Source organism: Pseudorca crassidens, chromosome X (genome assembly GCF_039906515.1).
Source record: "Pseudorca crassidens isolate mPseCra1 chromosome X, mPseCra1.hap1, whole genome shotgun sequence".
Taxonomy (NCBI): domain Eukaryota; kingdom Metazoa; phylum Chordata; class Mammalia; order Artiodactyla; family Delphinidae; genus Pseudorca; species Pseudorca crassidens.
Genome location: NC_090317.1, coordinates 58,787,953 through 58,808,359, shown reverse-complemented (window position 1 = coordinate 58,808,359; position 20,407 = coordinate 58,787,953). Strand labels below are relative to the sequence as shown.

At 36.8% G+C, this 20,407-nt stretch overlaps 1 protein-coding gene across 2 annotated transcripts in view; it reads right to left on the bottom strand.

Annotated features, from left to right (window-relative positions):
- Positions 1-20,407, bottom strand: part of CHM (CHM Rab escort protein) — a 198,447-nt gene that overhangs the window by 166,952 nt on the left and 11,088 nt on the right. For both annotated transcript variants that reach the window (XM_067724234.1, XM_067724235.1), the window contains exon 2: positions 4,559-4,625. In XM_067724234.1, the coding sequence (XP_067580335.1) occupies positions 4,559-4,625 (67 nt within the window). The remainder of the gene's footprint in view (positions 1-4,558; positions 4,626-20,407) is intronic.

Here is a 20,407-nt window from a genome sequence, read left to right as displayed (position 1 = left end):
TAAGCAAAAATACAAGGTAATGATTTTCTACTTTGTCTACAAATTAGAATTAGTTAGAATAATTCAACTAATTGGTTTTTAATAAATACATACAGGTACATCAACAACAAAGACAGTGTGGTATATTTCAAAGAATGTTGGAATAGGAATAAGAACTGAGTTTTTCCCCAGTCATCTGCTTGTTTGACTATGGGCAAACCTCAACTTTCTCATCAACAGATAACTCCCTTCCAAACTACCATGAATCTACCATCTGTAGATGAGCAAGGACCAATGTTGCACTGAGCGTATATGAGGCAATTCTAAATTCCCATCACTAGAACAGTGGCTTGGCATATATAATATTTATCAAATATTTATTTAGGGACTGCTGTATTCCAGACCTCTCAGGCACTGGGGATATTAAGATGACTAAGACATGATCCCTAATCTCTAAAAGTCTAATAGAGCCAAGAGATCTATAAACAATAATAATACTGTGTGAAAAATATTATAAGAATGTACAGAAGACTTGAAAGTACAGGCAAATAGAAAAAATTAATACTACTTGGATTATCAAGGAAGACATCACTAGAAAGTGGTATACTAGCTATGTCCTAAAGAAGGAGTACTCTATTCGCATAGAATAGGGACCAGCATGAAAAAAGGCATAAAGATGTGAGAGAATACTGTATACTTAGAGAGAGTACATGATGGGATACTGTTGAAGCAGGCTGTAGGTGGAAGGGGAAATTTCTATGAGAATTTACAACTGCAAACTTGAACCACAGGTGATTATGGTGTTCTAATACATGCTACTCACATAAACCAAGAAACCTCAAGCCTAGAAATTAACATACAAATTGTTTTGAGCCAGTGTAGTAGATGATGGTTCCCCAAAGTTGTCGATGTCCTAATCCCCAGAAGTTGTGAATAAGCTTTCTTATATGACAAAACGGACTTTGCTAACATGCATAAATAAAGTATCCTGAGATGGGAGGAATATCCTACAGTATCCAGGTAGGCCCCAATGTAAACACAAGGTTCCTTATGAAAGAGGCAAGAAGGTCAGGGGCAGAAAAACAAGGTAGCATGATAGAGGGTGAAGTGAGGCTCTTGAAGATGGAAGAAGGGGCCATAAGCCAAGGAATGAGGTGGCCTCTAGAAGCTGAAAAAGATAAGGAAACAGATGCTCCCCTGAATCCTCCAAAAGGAATGTAACACTGCCTGCCTACAACTTGATTTCAGACCCGTAAGATTCATTTCATACTTCTGACCTGCAGAACTGTAAAAGAATAACTTTGTGTTGTGTTAAGCTACTACATTTGTGGTAATTTGTTACAGCAGCAATAGGAACTAATATGGTCAGTAATAGCACTGGCTGACCAGGCAAAAGTAAATGCAAAACCACTTAGTACGAACATACCCCCTCAAACAGGTCACACAGCATTCCCACAGATAAAGCCCCGCTAAAGAAAAACTGGAAATTTTAGGGAAAGGAAATAAGAAAAAGTACTGACCCTGAAGATGGAGAGAAAATGACAAAGAGCAGTATTAAACCTCAAAGAACTTCACATAAAATATTTCACACGTTTTTAAAAAAATGAATTGAAACACAAAGAAACACGATGGCTTTAAAAAATAACCCAACAGGACTTCTAGAAATGAAAGTCATTGAAGAAAATGATAGCTAGGATAAATAGAAAATTAGACTCATCTAAAGACAGAGTTAATGAACTAGAGGTCTGCAAACATTTTCTATAAAGGGCCAGATAGTAAATTTTTAGGCTTTGCAGACCACACAGTTTTTGTTACAACTATTTAACTCTTTGACTTTGTAGTGTGAAAGCAGCCATAGTCAATATGTAAACATGTATATCTATAAGTATATAATAAGCATGGTTGTGTTCCAATATGACTTTATTTAAAAAAAAAAAGTGGCTGACCTGTGGGCCATAGTTGCTAACCCCAGAACAAGAAGATAAAGCTGAGAAAACTACTCAGAATGCTGTATCAAAAGGTAAAAAGATGAAAAATATGAAAGTGACATTAAAAGGCATAAAGGATAGAATGAAAAGGTGCAATTTATAAGAGAATTTCCAAAAGAAAGAAGAGAGATGTTTGAAGAAACAGTTGAGGGTTTTCCCACCAACAAAAGGCATAAGTCATCTGATTTCAAGAAACAAAACAATTTCTGAACAGTATAAATAGAAATAAAATCCACACCTTGACAGATAAGAGGAAGACTATATAACTATAAAGACAAACAGAAGAATATCAAAGCAATCAGAAAATAAAAAAGAGAATTCACCTACCAAAGAACAACATTTCTCAACAACAACAAACAACAGTATTGTTAGAGTAATATAAGTTAACATTTACTAAGGGCTTACTATGTTTCAGGCACAGTTATAAATCCATTACATTGATTATTTTATTTAATCCAATAAACAATCTTATAAATTACTATTACAATTGCACTTTATATCAAGAAACTGAGTTACAGAAAGATTAATTAATTTGTCAAAGGTTACACACCTAGTAAGTGAAGAAACCAGGACTTAAACCCAGGTATACTAGCTTAAAAGCCCATATACAACTTCCCAGTTGGAGCCAAAGCACGGGAAGTTGGTTGAAATGTAAAAGGTACCATTGCTATGGAAAGTAGTAAGGCAGTTCCTCAAAAAATTAAAAATAGAATTACTATATCAATTCTGGGTATATATCTAAAAGAACTGAAAGCAGGATCTTGACGATATATTTGCACATCCATGTTCATAGCAGCATTATTCACTATAGTCAAGAGGTGGAAGCGAGTCAAATGTTTATAAACAGATGAATAAATATAGTATATACATACAATGGAATATTATTCAGCCTTAAAAAGGAAGGAAATTCTGACACATGATACAAAATGGATGAGCCTTGAGGACATTATACTGACTGAAATAAGCCAATCACAAAAAGACAAATAACGTATAATTCCAATTATATGAGGAATCTAGAGAAGTAAAATTCATGGAGACAGAAAGTAGAATGGTAGTTGCCAGGGCTGGGGGGAAGAGGAATGGAGAGTTATTGTTTAATGGGCATAGAGTTCAGGTTTGTAATATCAAAAGTCCTGGAGATCTGCTACACAACAATATGAATATACTTAACACTACTCAACTGTATACACTTAGAAATAGTTAAGATGGCAAATTTTATGTTATGTGTTCTTTTTACCACAATTTAAAAGTTATTTGCATTTAAACTTAGACATGCACTAGCTGGGTAAAGTTAGAAAAATTACTTAACCTCTCTATGCCTCACATCCCACCCCCATTTGCTAAATTGGGATAACACCACCCTCCTCACTCAGCTGTGACGAGAGTTAAATTATATAACGTGCAAAGAAACTGATATGGGAAGTAGCTTACAGTGTGAGCACAACAAATAACTTTGGGAAATTTAAGATTTTATTTTCAATTTTAGGTTAATTAACATTATCAGAAATAAATTTGAATTTACATTCTTATTAAGCCTTTTTAAAGCACACTGGCCCAGTACCTCAGCTTTCAAGGCAGCAAGTTTTTCAGCATATGAATCCATATGTCAAAAAGACTGAATTAAGACATTAACACAGCAGTTACACATATGATAGTGAAAGAGAATTCCAAGAGCAGGACTTGAGAACAGAAACTAATTTAATTTAGAAATTTCATCCAATAACTGAGGAGTTATGCTTTGAAAATAAATTTAGAAAGGGTAAATGAACTAATACCACTTTTGGATTCCTACATATTTACAATGGGATAATATATGAGAAGGCACTGTGAACTATAGCAAATCTTGTTATTCTTAGTATTCTGACATTCTGAAAAACTTGCAGTTACTATCAAACAGAAAATATAAAGTCATTATTTCTTGTTTCCTTTCTACTCCTATTTAATGAACAATTAAAGGGCCAAAATACAACAGTCAAAAGCACTAAATAAATAGGCAAAAAGTTAAGGGTTTGTTTCAGGAGGAAGCAGGAAGGGAAAGATTTATGCTTTATCTTAAACTTGAATTTTCCATTAACTTCCTTTTTATCATCACATTTAAGGAAAAAGGGGAAAACAAAATTCTAGATATTCTAGATTTTTCTAATAGTTTAAATTTTGATGAATTTTAAGAAAACCACATACTCTTATCAGCTGATTTTTTCAACAATCAAATACAAAGCCTAAAATACAACAGCATATACAGGTTTTACACACCCACACATGTATATAATTAAATGGTCAGGTGTGAGGTTTCCAAGCCTCTTGGAGAATTATCATTTAAAAAAACAAAATCACTCATGTGAAAAATAAAATTATGGTACATTTGGTTTATCCTCAAAGGAAACAGTACACTATTTCACAGAGTATAATAGTAAAGCCTGTACATTATATATTTCACGTTTTTGGTGAAAATTAAACAATTCCAATTATTTTCCTAACTTAAAAAGTTTATATAGGATGTATATATATACACAAACACGTGTGTATATTTAAATTTTAATTTTGTATAGAGGTATTTAGGAAGTATCAAATGCTACCATTGATAAACTTACGAATCAACATGCAGAACCCTCTGGCCACTTCTTGAACATGCAGCCGCAATGATGGATTCAGGCAAACCTATAAAAACATACACCTATATCATTTAGAATGTAGAAATATATATATATATATATAAAAAACACAAAAAATATTCATGCCGTCGCTGTATAGAAGAGTTTAACAAAAGAGGCTCATTCTTGTATTCAAAATTATAGTTTGTATTATTATGCTGTTGAATGATGTTTCTTAAACATATACTACTAATACTGAAAATTTTATCATGTGGAAGAGAGGTTTTTAAAAATCAAGTACTTAAACTCTTTTTATCTACCAATTACCATAAATGAGCAACTGTCAGAATATTGTTCATATAGCACTTTGTTATTTAGAAACTATGTTCAGGAGGGTGGGAGGGAGGGAGGGAGACGCAAGAGGGAAGAGATATGGGAACATATGTATATGTATAACTGATTCACTTTGTTATAAAGCAGAAACTAACACACCATTGTAAAGCAATTATACCCCAATAAAGATGTTAAAAAAAAAAAAAGAAAAGAAACTATGTTCACACACTAGCTCATCTGATTCTCCCAAATGCACTGAGAGAGAAGGATCTGCATACACATTTTAGAGATGAAGAAGAAACTAGAGTGCAAATTGGTTAACTTGCTGCCCAATGCTTTACAAAAAAAAAAAGTTCTAGAGTTGAAATTTTAACCCAAATCTTAACTCCAAGCCACAGTGCCTCTTTGGGGGAATGGCATACATTTTTCAGTTTAAGCAATAGCTTAACTAATTTAAAAAGAGGCCATTTACATGATATATTATTTTACTTCTGGTTAATACAGCAGTTTGATAAGAATATTACTGTTTGGGAATTAAATTAAGCCACACCATAAAGTTTGTTATCATAAAAGGAAATATATATATTACTACTACCAGTACCAAAAAAATTTACTAAAGATAACAATTTTATAATAAAAAATTCAGATGTTCAGCTACATCAACTAGTTAATACTCTATGTTGTAAATTTAAGACTCTTCCATAACTTTTTATCATAAGAGCTACCATTTCAACAGAGGCTATTAAATCTTTTATATCAGTCCGATGAACAAAGCATGTTTTGAAAGTTTAGTGCTGCTACTGTTTCACTACAATGAGATACCACGGACCTCTTGGAATTTTACCTAGTAGAAAAGAAATAGCATTCTTTTGGCAAGGGTTTAAACTACACACTAAGCATCAAGGATTTCAAGAAAAGAGAATGATTATCTTCTTTATGTAAAAAGCAATATGCATATGGAAGCAACTTATGTAGTCAATCTGTAGTTAAAACCACATTAAACAAAAGATTCAGCTGCATTCATGGAAGAACTAGAGTTTTCTAGTGGTGAACGCTTTGTGGGTATAAAATGTTTGGTTCAAAAAAGAAGTTCTGACCAAATGTACTGAATATAGCCATTAAATATCAATTATTGGAAATAAGCCATCATAAAGTTGCAACCTTAACTTTGGATATAATACACAGGAAAAAATTTTGTGGTGTAGGAGGAAATAGAAGGAAGAAAGGAAAATTCTAAATAGTTAAGCATACTTAGTTCTTCAAACGGTTAAAACTGTATTGTTCTAATGTCTTTTGTCTTAAGACTAACTGAATTTTTATATCTAAAAAATAACTTTCCTTATTAATGAAATTCAGTCACTATGGTACTGTAAAAGCTGCTAAGTGGCTTAAAAAGGACAATAGCAAAGAAATATTCAGGAAGCAGGATTAGTAGTATGTTTATGTGTGTAATAATGACAGCATTAATAATACATCACCAAACATCAGTACAGGGCTTTATGATTCACAATGCATTTTCATACACATCATCTCATTTATTCCTCATTATAACTCTGGGAAGCAGGCAGTATTATCCATGCGAAAAAAATGGGATGAGAAATGTTAAATAACTTGCCAAAGATCAAGTAATTCAGTAATTCGGCATCACAAATTCAAATTACCATGGTAAATTCACTCTCTCCAACTTGGACAAGAGTCTGAGAATGAGGATGTAAGGGCAGGATAGCAACGTAATGAAATGGGCATGGTCCCAGTCAGACAGAGCTAAGTTTGAATCTTAGTTTTGCTGCTTAACTAGCTATGAGATCTCAGGCAAGTCACTTGACTTCTCTTAGCTTTTGTTTCTTCATCCATCAATGGGAATACCACCATCTACCTCATAGGGTTGTTCAGTTGTTAGCAGAGGGTACTTGCTCTATAAAGAATACCTACTTTTATTTTCTTCAGAAAGATATTTTAGAAGCACTACATTTTCACCTAAATACTACTCCAAACATACACCCATTTTTACCAGATGCCAACTCCAATGGCAAACAATAATAAAATTACCCTCCTCTATTTGGATCAAATTAGCTGTTACTTTGGATAGGCAAATAGGCATGTGGTTATTCCCACGGTTGCGATCAACACAGTCAGGAGTCATGTCTCTGCTGACAAGGCAAAACCAAGGATAGATTTCAATACTGAACATGATTTAAGTTCAAATTACATAAAACCAAAATGATTATCATTTGTGTTTTCCCTTAATATTTCCATCCAGACATCCCCTCAAGTTCGTGAAACTGATAGGCTATTTCTGTGTTAAATGGTAAGGGCCTATTATCTTCATGCTTTTTTTTTTAACTGTGAATAAATTTTAGTAAATGTAGAGTCATGCAACTACCACAACAATCACGTTTTAGAACACTTCCATCACCACCAAATTTTCCTCAAGCCCCTTTGTAATTAATCTTCATCCCTTCCTCATGCCCCAGGAAACCAGATTTGCCTTTTCTAGAATTTCATGTAAATGGAATCATACAGAACAGTATATATAATTTTTTCTTGATTTTTTTACTTAATATGATAATTTTGAGATTCATCCATGTTGTTGTACCAGCACTCCATTTTTTCTAGTTGTTACTAATCCATTGTATATCATCATTTTCTTTTTTTATCTGTACATCAGTTGATGGGCATTTCGATTGTTTCCAGTTTGGGACTATCATGAAATAATGATACTATGAACATTCATGTATAAGTCTTCCAGTGGACATATGTTTTCATTTCTCTCAGATAAATACCTAAGAGTGGAATTGCTGGGTCATATGGTAAGTGTATTTTAACATTTTAAGAAACTTCATTTTTTGAAATGGCTATATAGTTTTGCATTCCCACCAGCACTGTATGAGATTTCCAGTTGCTCCACACTGTCACCAATTCTTCTTATTTTTAGTCTTTTAAATCTTACCAACTCTAGTGTGGGTATAGTGGCACCTCATTGTGGTTTTAAGTTGCATTTCGCTGAGAATCTTTTCATGTGCTTTTTGACCATCCATATAGTTTCCTTTGTGTGGTATCTATTCAAGTATTTTTCTCATTTTATTATTGGATTGCTTTATAATTGAGTTGTAAGAGAATTTTATATTGTCTGGATACAAGTCCTTTTTCAAATATATGCCTTACAGGTATTTTCTCTTTATCAATGGCTTACCTTTTCATTTCCTGTGTTTTTGATAAGCTAATGTTTTAATCTTTATGAAGTCCAACTTACTATTTTTTCTTTTATGATTCATGCTTTTTGTATTCTATGTAAGGAACTTTTACTTGATTCAAAGTCACAAAGATTTTCTCCTAAATTCTTCTAGAAGATTTACGGTGCTAGCTCTTAGATTTAGGCCAATGATCTGGGTTTTTTTTTTGTTTGTTTTATGTTTTTATTGGGGTATAGTTGTTTTACAATGTTGTGTTAGTTTCTACTGTACAGCGAAGTGGAATTCCCTGTGCTATACAGCAGGTTCTCATTAGTTATCTATTTTATACATATTAGTGTATATAGGTCAATCCCAATCTCCCACTTCATCCCACCCCCACCCTTTCCCCCTTTGGTGTCCATATGGCAATGATCTGTTTTGACTTAAATTTTGTGTATGTCATGAGGAAAAGGTTTAGGTACCTCTCTTAATGTCGATATCCAATTATTCCAGCATGATTTATTGAAGACTATTTCCTACCTTGGTAACTTCATCAAAACTCAATTGACCATGTCAGTGTGGGTCTGTTTCTGGACTCTCTGTTGCATTAATCCATGTGTCTATCCTTATGCCACTACCACACTGTCTTGATTATTGTACATTTTACGGTTAAGTCCTAAAATCAGGTAGAATAAGTCCTCCAACTTCATCCTTTTTAAATATTGTCTTGGCCATTCTATATCCTTTGAAGTGCTGCATTTTCAATACGCTTTAATGTTATATAATGCTACACAGTTTTATAGACAAAGAAGCCACAGACACATAGAGGTCTGGACAATTTGTCTGACTTTACAAGGTTGGGCTCCCTGTCTCTTTGTGGCCACAACTCACTTTCCTACTGGAATGTCAGCTTCATAAGAGCAGGGACTGTGTATATTTTATTCACCACTGAATCCCCAGTAAAGCAGCGCTTGTGGTAGGTTTTCAACAAATATGTGTTGAACAGAAGATATCTTCATGCTTAGAATGATTAGAGCGACAGACTAATAATACAGTTAATAATGTCTTCCTGGCCAGGATTTCATATTTCTTCCCATCCATTCAATAAACACCGAGTTCCTTGAACAGAGGAGGCACATAGTAGATTCTCTATAAATACCTGTTTAGGGAAAGAAAAGAAGAAATACATACAACAATGGGGAAAGGGAAGAGAGAGAGAGGGATAGAACAGACTGTGATAGGTAGTGAGGGGAAAAAAAAGATAAAGGCAATGCCTAGCCTAAAAGAGCTCAGAGTCTAAAGAATAAGAATTTAAAGGGACTGAAATAATAAAGGTAATTAAAACTATTAGAGGAACACAAAGGAAAGAAGCATTCCCTCTGTAGAGGTGAGTCATGGAAAGCTCCAAGGAGCAGGGGACACTAACCAGCTGGGTCTTTCAGATCTGTAATAACACAACTGAAAAGTGTAGAAGAAAAAAGCTGAAGGAAAAGGGAAAGTGGAAGGGAATATTCTTGGCAAAGGGTGAAGGAAGAGAGTACCAAAAAGTGATGGCCCAAAGAGTGGTTGGAGCCAAACTGTGGAGTCTGAACTTGAACCTGTAAGCAACAGGGAGTCTAAGATTTTAGCCATAAGAACAAGATCTAATCAGTGTTTCAGAAAAATAACTCTAGGCACAGCACGAAGGATGACTTTGCATAAAACTGGAGCTTTAGGTTTCATTTTTTTTTTAATTCTTATTTAGGAAAAGTTAACATAATTAAACTTTTTGGTCTTACTTATAATTTAGCAAAATAAGTAAAACAACTAACTGCTTGTTTTGTTTAAATTAATATTTATAAGCTCAATTTTAATAGCTTTTAAACCCTTGACTAATTTCAAAATAAAGCCTTTTTTTTTAACACTTAGCACCATAAAAAGTGAACTACTTAGCTTCTGAATCATTACTCAAATTCACACAACATCCTTGTGAGGCATTTATATGGAACATATATAGGCTTATTACAATGAATTATACAGTCTCTCCCACAAGGGAAAGCCAGACATGAGTTAGAAACAAATAATCAGGGTTAAGTCACACAGCATTACACTGGAAACACACTGTAAAAAATCTGAGTACAAATATACAAGTACAATGTTTTCAACTGTAATATAGGGCTAATAATATATCTCATAGGGATATATGGAAGAATAGGTTAAAAAATGATATAAAACACCTTACACAGTGTCTCCTAGCATGTCGCTGACATTCAATAAATATTGGTTCTCTTCCCTTCTCTTCCTACCCCTTCAATAACAAATCTGAAGTTACCTGAAGTTATACTTAAGCTATTTGAAGGGAAAAAAACTACCATTTGTTTACTATTGACTTAAGTTATCCTCAAAGATCTAACAACTTAAAATAGTTTCTTGAAAAGAAAGTCCAATAGCCTTTTCTATACGTACACTATAGGGCTTTTCCAGATGTATGCTACAGAAGTTCATCAAATACTTAATATCATTTAAACATTTCACATCATTAAATATGATCATTAAATTCATTAGTGAGGCTGTTTCAAAGAACTCTGCCAAAGGATTGTAGGAAAAATGTATAAATCTGATGCAAGATCATCAATTTTACTGGCAAGTCATTTTTATCAAACACAGGTAAATACTAGGTATTATATTAGCATTTCATAACAGCTTGTAACAGGGGAAACTGAGGTTTGTTACATTACGTCCCTCTAAGTTGAGGTTCTGTTATAAAGTTGGCAACTAGAAAAAATATATTAGAAGCTTATAGAATGTTATATGATCATATAACAAACACACAGTCCCAGCTCTATGATTTTCCAAAACCTGTCTAGATAAAAAGATGTTTCACTATCAAACGAAGCTAAGCTAAAATCAAGCCCAAAAAGGTATGAAATTAGCATTTTCAAGAATCTTATCTAAAATATTTTATAGGAATGAAACCATTATTTATTCATTTTTCAAAATCCCCTTTTAATCCAAATCCTTAATGTTGAACCTCATCACTTACAACTACAATATTTAGGTTAGCACTCTATGATCTATTCTTAAAATTGTATTAGTATCTGGAATTGATTTTTCCTAACACTATACTTACATAAGATAAGCATTAAATACTTACACCACTCCCAGCATATCAAACAATATATAACAGATTCCCCTGACAGGACTTTGATGACCTGGCAAAGCCTGAGTGCTTTCAGCCCAAATCATATGAAACCATAAATCACTCTTTATTTTATAGAACATTTCAAAATGGATTCCTGCTTTCTACCTTGAAAGTCATTTCATGTGTTATTTATAACTAGTGAAGACCAGAATGGAAAGAAAATTACATACAACTAGAAAATTTACTGCGACTTTTTATAAAGAATAACTTCTTTTTTTTAGGAATAAAGTAGAATTACTGGCAAGGAAAAACTTGTGAGTATAAGAAGCTTTTAGAGAGCCACATCCTTTACTATTTAAACAACCCTATGTACAGACCTTCTGTACCATCGTAAACAAAGCATAAACAACATTAGGTACAGAACTGACTAGATTAAGCAATGCAAAGGTAAAACGACCCACTTAACTCATGTCACAGCTGCTCAAAGTGACATCACAAAATTAGACAGAAATTAAATTTCAACGCAGGTTTAAGTAGTTTTGTTCATTCCTATTAAATAATAAGTTAAAAGGTTTATATCTTATATTTACTTTTTAGTGGTTACCTTAAAAAGAAAAAAAACTGCCAGTGAAGTAGCTTAGGGAAACTCCAAGAAGTATAGATAAAAAGACTGTTTTTAAATTGACAATTATTGTAATTCAGTTTGACCCACACGAAATATCAAACATACTAATAAATTTAATATCTATGGACTTCTTCCTCATGGGAGAAAATACTGTTAATAATATCTATGTAGGGGAGCAGCTGCTGCAGCTTGCAGGTGTGGTGGGGGCCGGCCGAGCTGACCAAGCACAGACCCGGCGCGGCGGAGCTGTGGCCCTGGGGCAGCCCGCGCCGGGGACATGCGCTGATTCGATCCCTCAGGAGAAGTCTGACACCTACCGAGTAGTCTCTCAATTCCTACAAGAAATCAAGAAAAAGAAAGCATTTGTGGGGGGTGCTGGGAAGATGGCGAAAGAGTAAGAGGCGGAGATCACCTTCCTCCCCACAGATACACCAGAAATACATCTACACGTGGAACACCTCCTACAGAACACCTACTGAAGGCTGGCAGAAGACCTCAGACCTCCCAAAAGGCAAGAAACTCCCCACGTACCTGGGTAGGGCAAAAGAAAAAAAAGAAAAAACAGAGACAAAAGAATAGGGACGGGACCTGCACCAGTGGGAGGAAGCTGCGAAGGAGGAAAGGTTTCTACACACTAGGAAGCCCCTCGCGGGCGGAGACTGCGGGAGGCGGAGGGGGGAGCTTCGGAGCCGCGGAGTAGAGCCAGCAGCAAGGGTGCGGAGGGCAAAGCGGGGAGATTCCCGCACAGAGGATTGGTGCCGACCGGTACTCACCAGCCCGAGAGGCTTGTCTGCTCACCCGCCAGGGCGGGCGGGGCAGCGAGCTGAGGCCTGGGCTTTGGTCGGAGCGCAGGGAGAGGACTGGGGTTGGCGGCTTGAACACAGCCTGAAGGGCTTAGTGCACCACGGCTAGCGGGGAGGGAGTCCGGGGTAAAAGTCTGCACCTGCCGAAGAGGCAAGAGACTATTTCTTCTCTCTTTGTTTCCTGGTGCACGAGGACAGGGGTTTAAGAGCGCTGCTTAAAGGAACCCCAGAGACGGGCCCGAGCCGCGGCTAAAAGCGCAGACCCCAGAGACGGGCGGGAGACGCTAAGGCTGCTGCTGCTGCCACCAAGGGGCCTGTGTGGGAGCACAGGTCACTATCCACACCCCTCTTCCGGGGAGCCTGTGCAGCCCGCCACTGCCAGGTTCCCGGGATCCAGAGACAACTTCCCCGGGAGAATGCACGGGAGAATGCACGGCGGGCCTCAGGCTGGTGCAACGTCATGCCGGCCTCTGCCGCCGCAGGCCCGCCCCACATGCAGTGCCCCTCCCTCCCCTCCCCCAGCCTGAGTGCGCCAGAGCCCCCGAATCAGCTGCTCCTTTAACCCCGTCCTGTCTGAGCAAAAAACAGACGCCCTCCAGCGACCTACACGCAGAGGCAGGGCCAAATCCAAAGCTGAGCCCCTGTGAGCTGTGAGAACAAAGAAGAGAAAGGGAAATCTCTCCCAGCAGCCTCAGAAGCAGCGGATTAAAGCTCCACAATCAACTTGATGTACCCTGCATCTGTGGAATACATGAATAGACAACGAATCATCCCAAATTGAGCAAGATCTTCGAGAGCAAGATCTATGATTTTTTCCCCTTTTCCTCTTTTTGTGAATGTGTATGTGTATGCTTCTGTGTGAGATCTTGTCTGTATAGCTTTGCTTCCACCATCTGTCCTAGGGTTCTATCCGTCCATTTTTTAAAATATTTTTCCTAATAATTAATTTTAATTTTAATAACTTTATTATACTTTACGTTTGTTCTTTATTCCTTCCTTCCGTCCTTCCTTCCCTCCTTTAGACAACAAATCATACCAAATTGAGGAGGTGGACTTTGAGAGCAAGATTTATGGTTTTTTCCCCTTTACCTTTGTGAGGGTGTATGTGTATGCTTCTGTGTAAGATTTTGTCTGTATAGCTTTGCTTCCACCATTTGTCCTAAGGTTCTATCCGTCCTGTTTTTTCCCTAAATAATTACTTTTTAATTCAATAACTTTATTATACTTTATTTTATTTTACTGTATCTTCTTTCTGTCTTTTTTCCTTCCTTCCCTCCTTCCTTACTTCCTTCCTCCCTCCCTCCTTTGTTTCCTTCTTGCCTTTTCTTTCTCTCTTTATTTCTTTTTCTTTCTTCCTTCCTTTCTTCCTTCCTTCCTTCCCTCCTTTCTTTCTTTCTTTCTACCTTCCTACTTCTACTAATTCTCTCTACTTTTTCTACCTTTTATTCTGAGCCGTGTGGATGAAAGACTCTTGGTGCTCCAGCCAGGAGTCAGGGCTCTGCCTCTGAGGTGGAAGAGCCAACTTCAGGACACTGCTCAACAAGAGACCTCCCAGCTCCACAGAATACCAAACGGCGAAAATCTCCCAGAGATCTCCATCTCAACGCCAGCACCCAACTTCACACAATGACCAGCAAGCTAAAGTGCTGGACACCCTATGCCAAACAACTAGCAAAACAGGAACACAACCCCACCCATTAGCAGAGAGGCTGTCTAAAATCATAATAACTCCACAGACACCCCAAAACACACCACCAGACGTGGCCCTGCCCACCAGAGAGACGAGATCCAGCCTCATCCACCACAACACAGGCACTAGTCCCCTCCACCAGGAAGCCTACACAACCCACTGAACCAACCTTAGCCACTGCAGACAGACATCAAAAACAGTGGAAACTACGAACCTGCAGCCTCCAAAAAGGAGATTCCAAACACAGTAAGATAAGCAAAATGAGAAGACAGAAAAACACACAGCCGATGAATGAGCAAGATAAAAACCCACCAGACCTAACAAATGAAGAGGAAATAGGCAGTCTACCTGAAAAGGAATTCAGAATAATGATAGTAAAGATGATCCAAAATCTTGCAAATAGACAAAATGCAAGAAACATTTAACAAGGACCTAGAAGAAATAAAGATGAAACAAGCAACGACAAACAACACAATAAATGAAATTAAAAATACTCTAGATGGGATCAATAGCAGAATAACTGAGGCAGAAGAACAGATAAGTGACCTGGAAGATAAAATAGTGGAAATAACTACTGCAGAGCAGAATAAAGAAAAAAGAATGAAAAGAACTGAGGACAGTCACAGAGACCTCTGGGAAAACATTAAATGCACCAACATTAGAATTATAGGGGTTCCAGAAGAAGAAGAGAAAAAGAAAGGGACTGAGAAAATATTTGAAGAGATTATAGTTGAAAACTTTCCTAATATGGAGAAGGAAATAGTTAATCAAGTCCAGGAAGCACAGAGAGTCCCATACAGGATAAATCCAAGGAGAAATACACCAAGACACATATTAATCAAACTGTCAAAAATTAAATACAAAGAAAGCATATTAAAAGCAGCAAGGCAAAAACAACAAATAACACACAAGGGAATCCCCATAAGGTTAAAAGCTGATTTTTCAGCAGAAACTCTGCAAGCCAGAAGGGAGTGGCAGGGCATACTGAAAGTGATGAAGGAGAAAAACCTGCAACCAAGACTACTCTACCCAGCAAGGATCTCATTCAGATTTGATGGAGAAATTAAAACCTTTACAGACAAGCAAAAGCTGAGAGAGTTCAGCACCACCAAACCAGCTTTACTACAAATGCTAAAGGAACTTCTCTAGACAAGAAACACAAGAGAAGGAAAAGACCTATAATAACGAACCAAAAGCAATTTAGAAAATGGGAATAGGAACATACATATCGATAATTACCTTAAATGTAAATGGACTAAATGCTCCCACCAAAAGACACAGACTGGCTGAATGGATACAAAAACAAGACGCATATATATGCTGTCTACAAGAGACCCATTTAAGACCTAGAGACACAACCAGACTGAAAGTAAGGGGATAGAAAAAGATATTCCATGCAAATGGAAACCAAAAGAAAGCTAGAGTAGCAATTCTCATATCAGACAAAATAGACGTTAAAATAAAAACTATTAGAAGAGACAAAGAAGGACACTACATAATGATCAAGGGATCGATCCAAGAAGAAGATATAACAATTGTAAATATTTATGCACCCAACATAGGAGCACCTCAATACATAAGGCAAATACTAACAGCCATAAAAGGGGAAATCGACAGGAACACATTCATAGTAGGGGACTTTAACGCCCCACTTTCACCCATGGACAGATCATCCAAAATGAAAATAAATAAGGAAACACAAGCTTTAAATGATACATTAAACAAGATGGACTTAATTGATATTTATAGGACACTCCGTCCAAAAACAACACAATACACATTTTTCTCAAGTGCTCATGGAACATCCTCCAGGATAGATCATATCTTGGGTCACAAATCAAGCCTTGGTAAATTTAAGAAAATTGAAATTGTATCAAGTATCTTTTCCGACCACAACGCCATGAGACTAGATATCATTTACAGGAAAAGATCTGTAAAATATACAAACACATGGAGGCTAAACAATACACTACTTAATAATGAAGTGATCACTGAAGAAATCAAAGAGGAAATAAAAAAATACCTAGAAACAAATGACAGTGGAGACATAACGACCAAAAACCTATGGGATGCAGCAAAAGCAGTTCTAAGGGGGAAGTTTATAGCAATACAAGCCCACCTTAAGAAGCAGGAAACATCTCGAATAAACAACCTAACCTTGCACCTCAAGCAATTAGAGAAAGAAGATCAAAAAAACCCCAAAGCTAGCAGAAGGAAAGAAATCATAAAAATCAGATCAGAAATAAATGAAAAAGAAATGAAGGAAATGATAGCAAAGATCAATAAAACTAAAAGCTGGTTCTTTGAGAAGATAAACAAAATAGATAAACCACTAGCCAGACTCATCAAGAAAAAAAGGGAGAAGACTCAAATCAATAGAAATAGAAATGAAAAAGGAGAAGTAACAACTGACACTGCAGAAATAAAAAAGATCATGAGAGATTACTACAAGCAACTCTATGCCAATAAAATGGACAATCTGGAAGAAATGGACAAATTCTTAGAAATGCATAACCTGCCAAGACTGAATCAGGAAGAAAGAGAAAATATGAAGAGACCAATCACAAGCACTGAAATTGAAACTGTGATTAAAAATCTTCCAACAGGGCTTCCCTGGTGGCGCAGTGGTTGAGAGTCCGCCTGACGATGCAGGGGACGCGGGTTCGTGCCCCGGTCCGGGAAGATCCCACGTGCCGCAGAGCGGCTAGGCCCATGAGCCATGGCCACTGAGCCTGCGCATCCGGAGCCCGTGCTCCACAGCCGGAGGGGCCACAACAGTGAGAGGCCTGCGCACCAAAAAAAAAAAAAAAAAAAAAAAAATCTTCCAACAAACAAAAGCCCAGGACCAGATGGCTTCACACGCGAATTCTATCAAACATTTAGAAAAGAGCTAACAGCTATCCTTCTCAAACTCTTCCAAAATATAGCAGAGGGAGGAACACTCCCAAATTCCTTCTACAAGGCCACCATCACCTTGATACCAAAACCAGACAAGGATGTCACAAAGAAAGAAAATTACAGGCCAATATCACTGATGAACATAGTTGCAAAAATCCTCAACAAAATACTAGCAAACAGAATCCAACAGCACACTAAAAGGATCATACTCCATGAGCAAGTGGGGTTTATTCCAGGAATGCAAGGATTCTTCAATATATGCAAATCAATCAATTTGATAAACCATATTAACAAATTGAAGGAGAAAAACCATATGATCATCTCAATAGATACAGAGAAAGCTTTTGAAAAAATTCAACACCCATTTATGATAAAAACCCTGCAGAAAGTAGGCATAGAGGGAACTTTCCTCAACATAATAAAGGCCATATATGACAAGCCCACAGCCAACATCATCCTCAATGGTGAAAAACTGAAAGCATTTCCACTAAGATCAGGAACAAGACAAGGTTGCCCACTCCCACCACTCTTATTCAACATACTTTTGGAAGTTTTAGCCACAGCAATCAGAGAAGAAACGGAAATAAAAGGAATCCAAATCGGAAAAGAAGAAGTAAAGCTGTCACTGTTTGCAGATGACATGATACTATACATAGAGAATCCTAAAGATGCTACCAGAAAACTACTAGAGCTAATCAATGAATTTGGTGAAGTAGCAGGATACAAAATTAATGCACAGAAATCTCTGCCATTCCTATATACTAATGATGAAAAATCTGAAAGTGAAATCAAGAAAACACTCACATTTACCACTGCAACAAAAAGAATAAAATATCTAGGAATAAACCTACCTAAGGAGACAAAAGACCTGTATGCAGAAAATTATAAGACACTGATGAAAGAAATTAAAGATGATACAAATAGCTGGAGAGATATACCGTATACTTGGATTGAAGAATCAACATTGTGAAAATGATTCTACTACCCAAAGCAATCTACAGATTCAATGCAATCCCTATCAAACTACCCCTGGCATTTTTCACAGAACTAGAACAAAAATTTTCACAATTTGTATGGAAACACAAAAGACTCCGAATAGCCAAAGCAATCTTGAGAACAAAAAATGGAGCTGGAGGAATCAGGCTCCCTGACTTCAGACTATACTAAAAACCTACAGTAATCAGGACAGTATGGTGCTGGCACAAAAACAGAAATATAGATGAATAGAACAGGATAGAATGCTCAGAGATAAACCCATGCACATAGGGTCACCTTATCTTTGATAAAGGAAGCAGGAATGTACAGTGGAGAAAGGACAGCCTCTTCAATAAGTGGTGCTGGGAAAACTGGACAGGTACATGTAAAAGTATGAAATTAGAACACTCCCTAACACCATACACAAAAATAAGCCCAAAATGGATTAAAGACCTAAATGTAAGGCCAGAAACTATCAAACTCTTAGAGGAAAACATAGGCAGAACACTCTATGACATAAATCACAGCAAGATCCTTTTTGACCCACCTCCTAGAGAAATGGTAATAAAAACAAAAATAAACAAATGGGACCTAATGAAACTTCAAAGCTTTTCCACAGCAAAGGAAACCATAAACAAGACCAAAAGACAACCCTCAGAATGGGAGAAAATATTTGCAAATGAAGCAACTGACAATGGATTAATTTCCAAAATTTTCAAGCAGCTCATGCAGCTCAATAAGAAAAAAACAAAAAACCCAATCCAAAAATGGGCAGAAGACCTAAATAGACATTTCTCCAAAGAAGATATACAGATTGCCAACAAACACATGAAAGAATGCTCAACATCATTAATCATTAGAGAAATGCAAATCAAAACTACAATGAGATATCATCTCACACCAGTCAGAATGGCCATCATCAAAAAATTTAGAAGCAATAAATGCTGAAGAGGGTGTGGAGAAAAGGGAACACTCTTGCACTGCTGGTGGGAATGTGAATTGGTACAGCCACTATGGAGAAAAGTATGGAGGTTCCTTAAAGAACTACAAATAGAACTACCATACGACCCAGCAATCCCACTACTGGGCATATACCCTGAGAAAACCAAAATTCAAAAAGAGTCATGTACCAAAATGTTCATTGCAGCTCTATTTACAATAGCCCGGAGATGGAAACAACCTAAGTGTCCATCATCGGATGAATGGATAAAGAAGATGTGGCTCATATATACAATGGAATATTACTCAGCCATAAAAGGAAACAAAATTGAGTTATTTTAATGAGGTGCATAGACCTAGAGTCTGTCATACAGAGTGAAGTAAGTCAGAAAGAGAAAGACAAATACCGTATGCTAACACATATATATGGAATTTAAGAAAAAAAATGTCATGAAGAACCTAGGGATAAGACAGGAATAAAGCCATAGACCTACTAGAGAACGGACTTGTGGATATGGGGAGGGAGAAGTGTGAGCTGTGAGAAAGCGAGAGAGAGGCATGGGCATATATACACTACCTAATGTAAGGTAGATAGCTAGTGGGAAGCAGCTGCATAGCACAGCGAGATCAGCTCAGTGCTTTGTGCCCGCCTGGAGGGGTGGGACAGGGAGGGTGGGAGGGAGGGAGACACAAGTGGGAAGAGATATGGGAATATATGTATAACTGATTCACTTTGTTATAAGGCGGAAGCTAACACACCATTGTAAAGCAATTATACCCAAATAAAGATGTTAGAAAAAAAAAAGAGTTATGTACCAAAATATTCATTGCAGCTCTATTTACAGTAGCCAGGAGATGGAAACACCTTAAGTGTCCATCATCGGATGAATGGATAAAGAAGATGTGGCACATATATACAATGGAATATTACTCAGCCATAAAAAGAAACGAAATTGAGCTATTTGTAATAACGTGGATGGACCTAGAGTCTGTCATACAGAGTGAAGTAAGTCAGAAAGAGAAAGACAAATACCTTATGCTAACACATACATATGGAATTTAAGGAAAAAAATGTCATGAATAACCTAGGGTTAAGACAGGAATGAATCCACAGACCTACTAAAGAATGGACTTGAGGATATGGGGATGGGGAAGGGTAAGCCATGACAAAGTAAGGGAGTGGCAATGGACATCCATACACTACCAAATGTAAAATAGATAGCTAGTGGGAAGCAGGCGCAAAGCACAGTGAGATCAGCTCGGTGCTTTGTTACCACCTAGAGGAGTGGGAT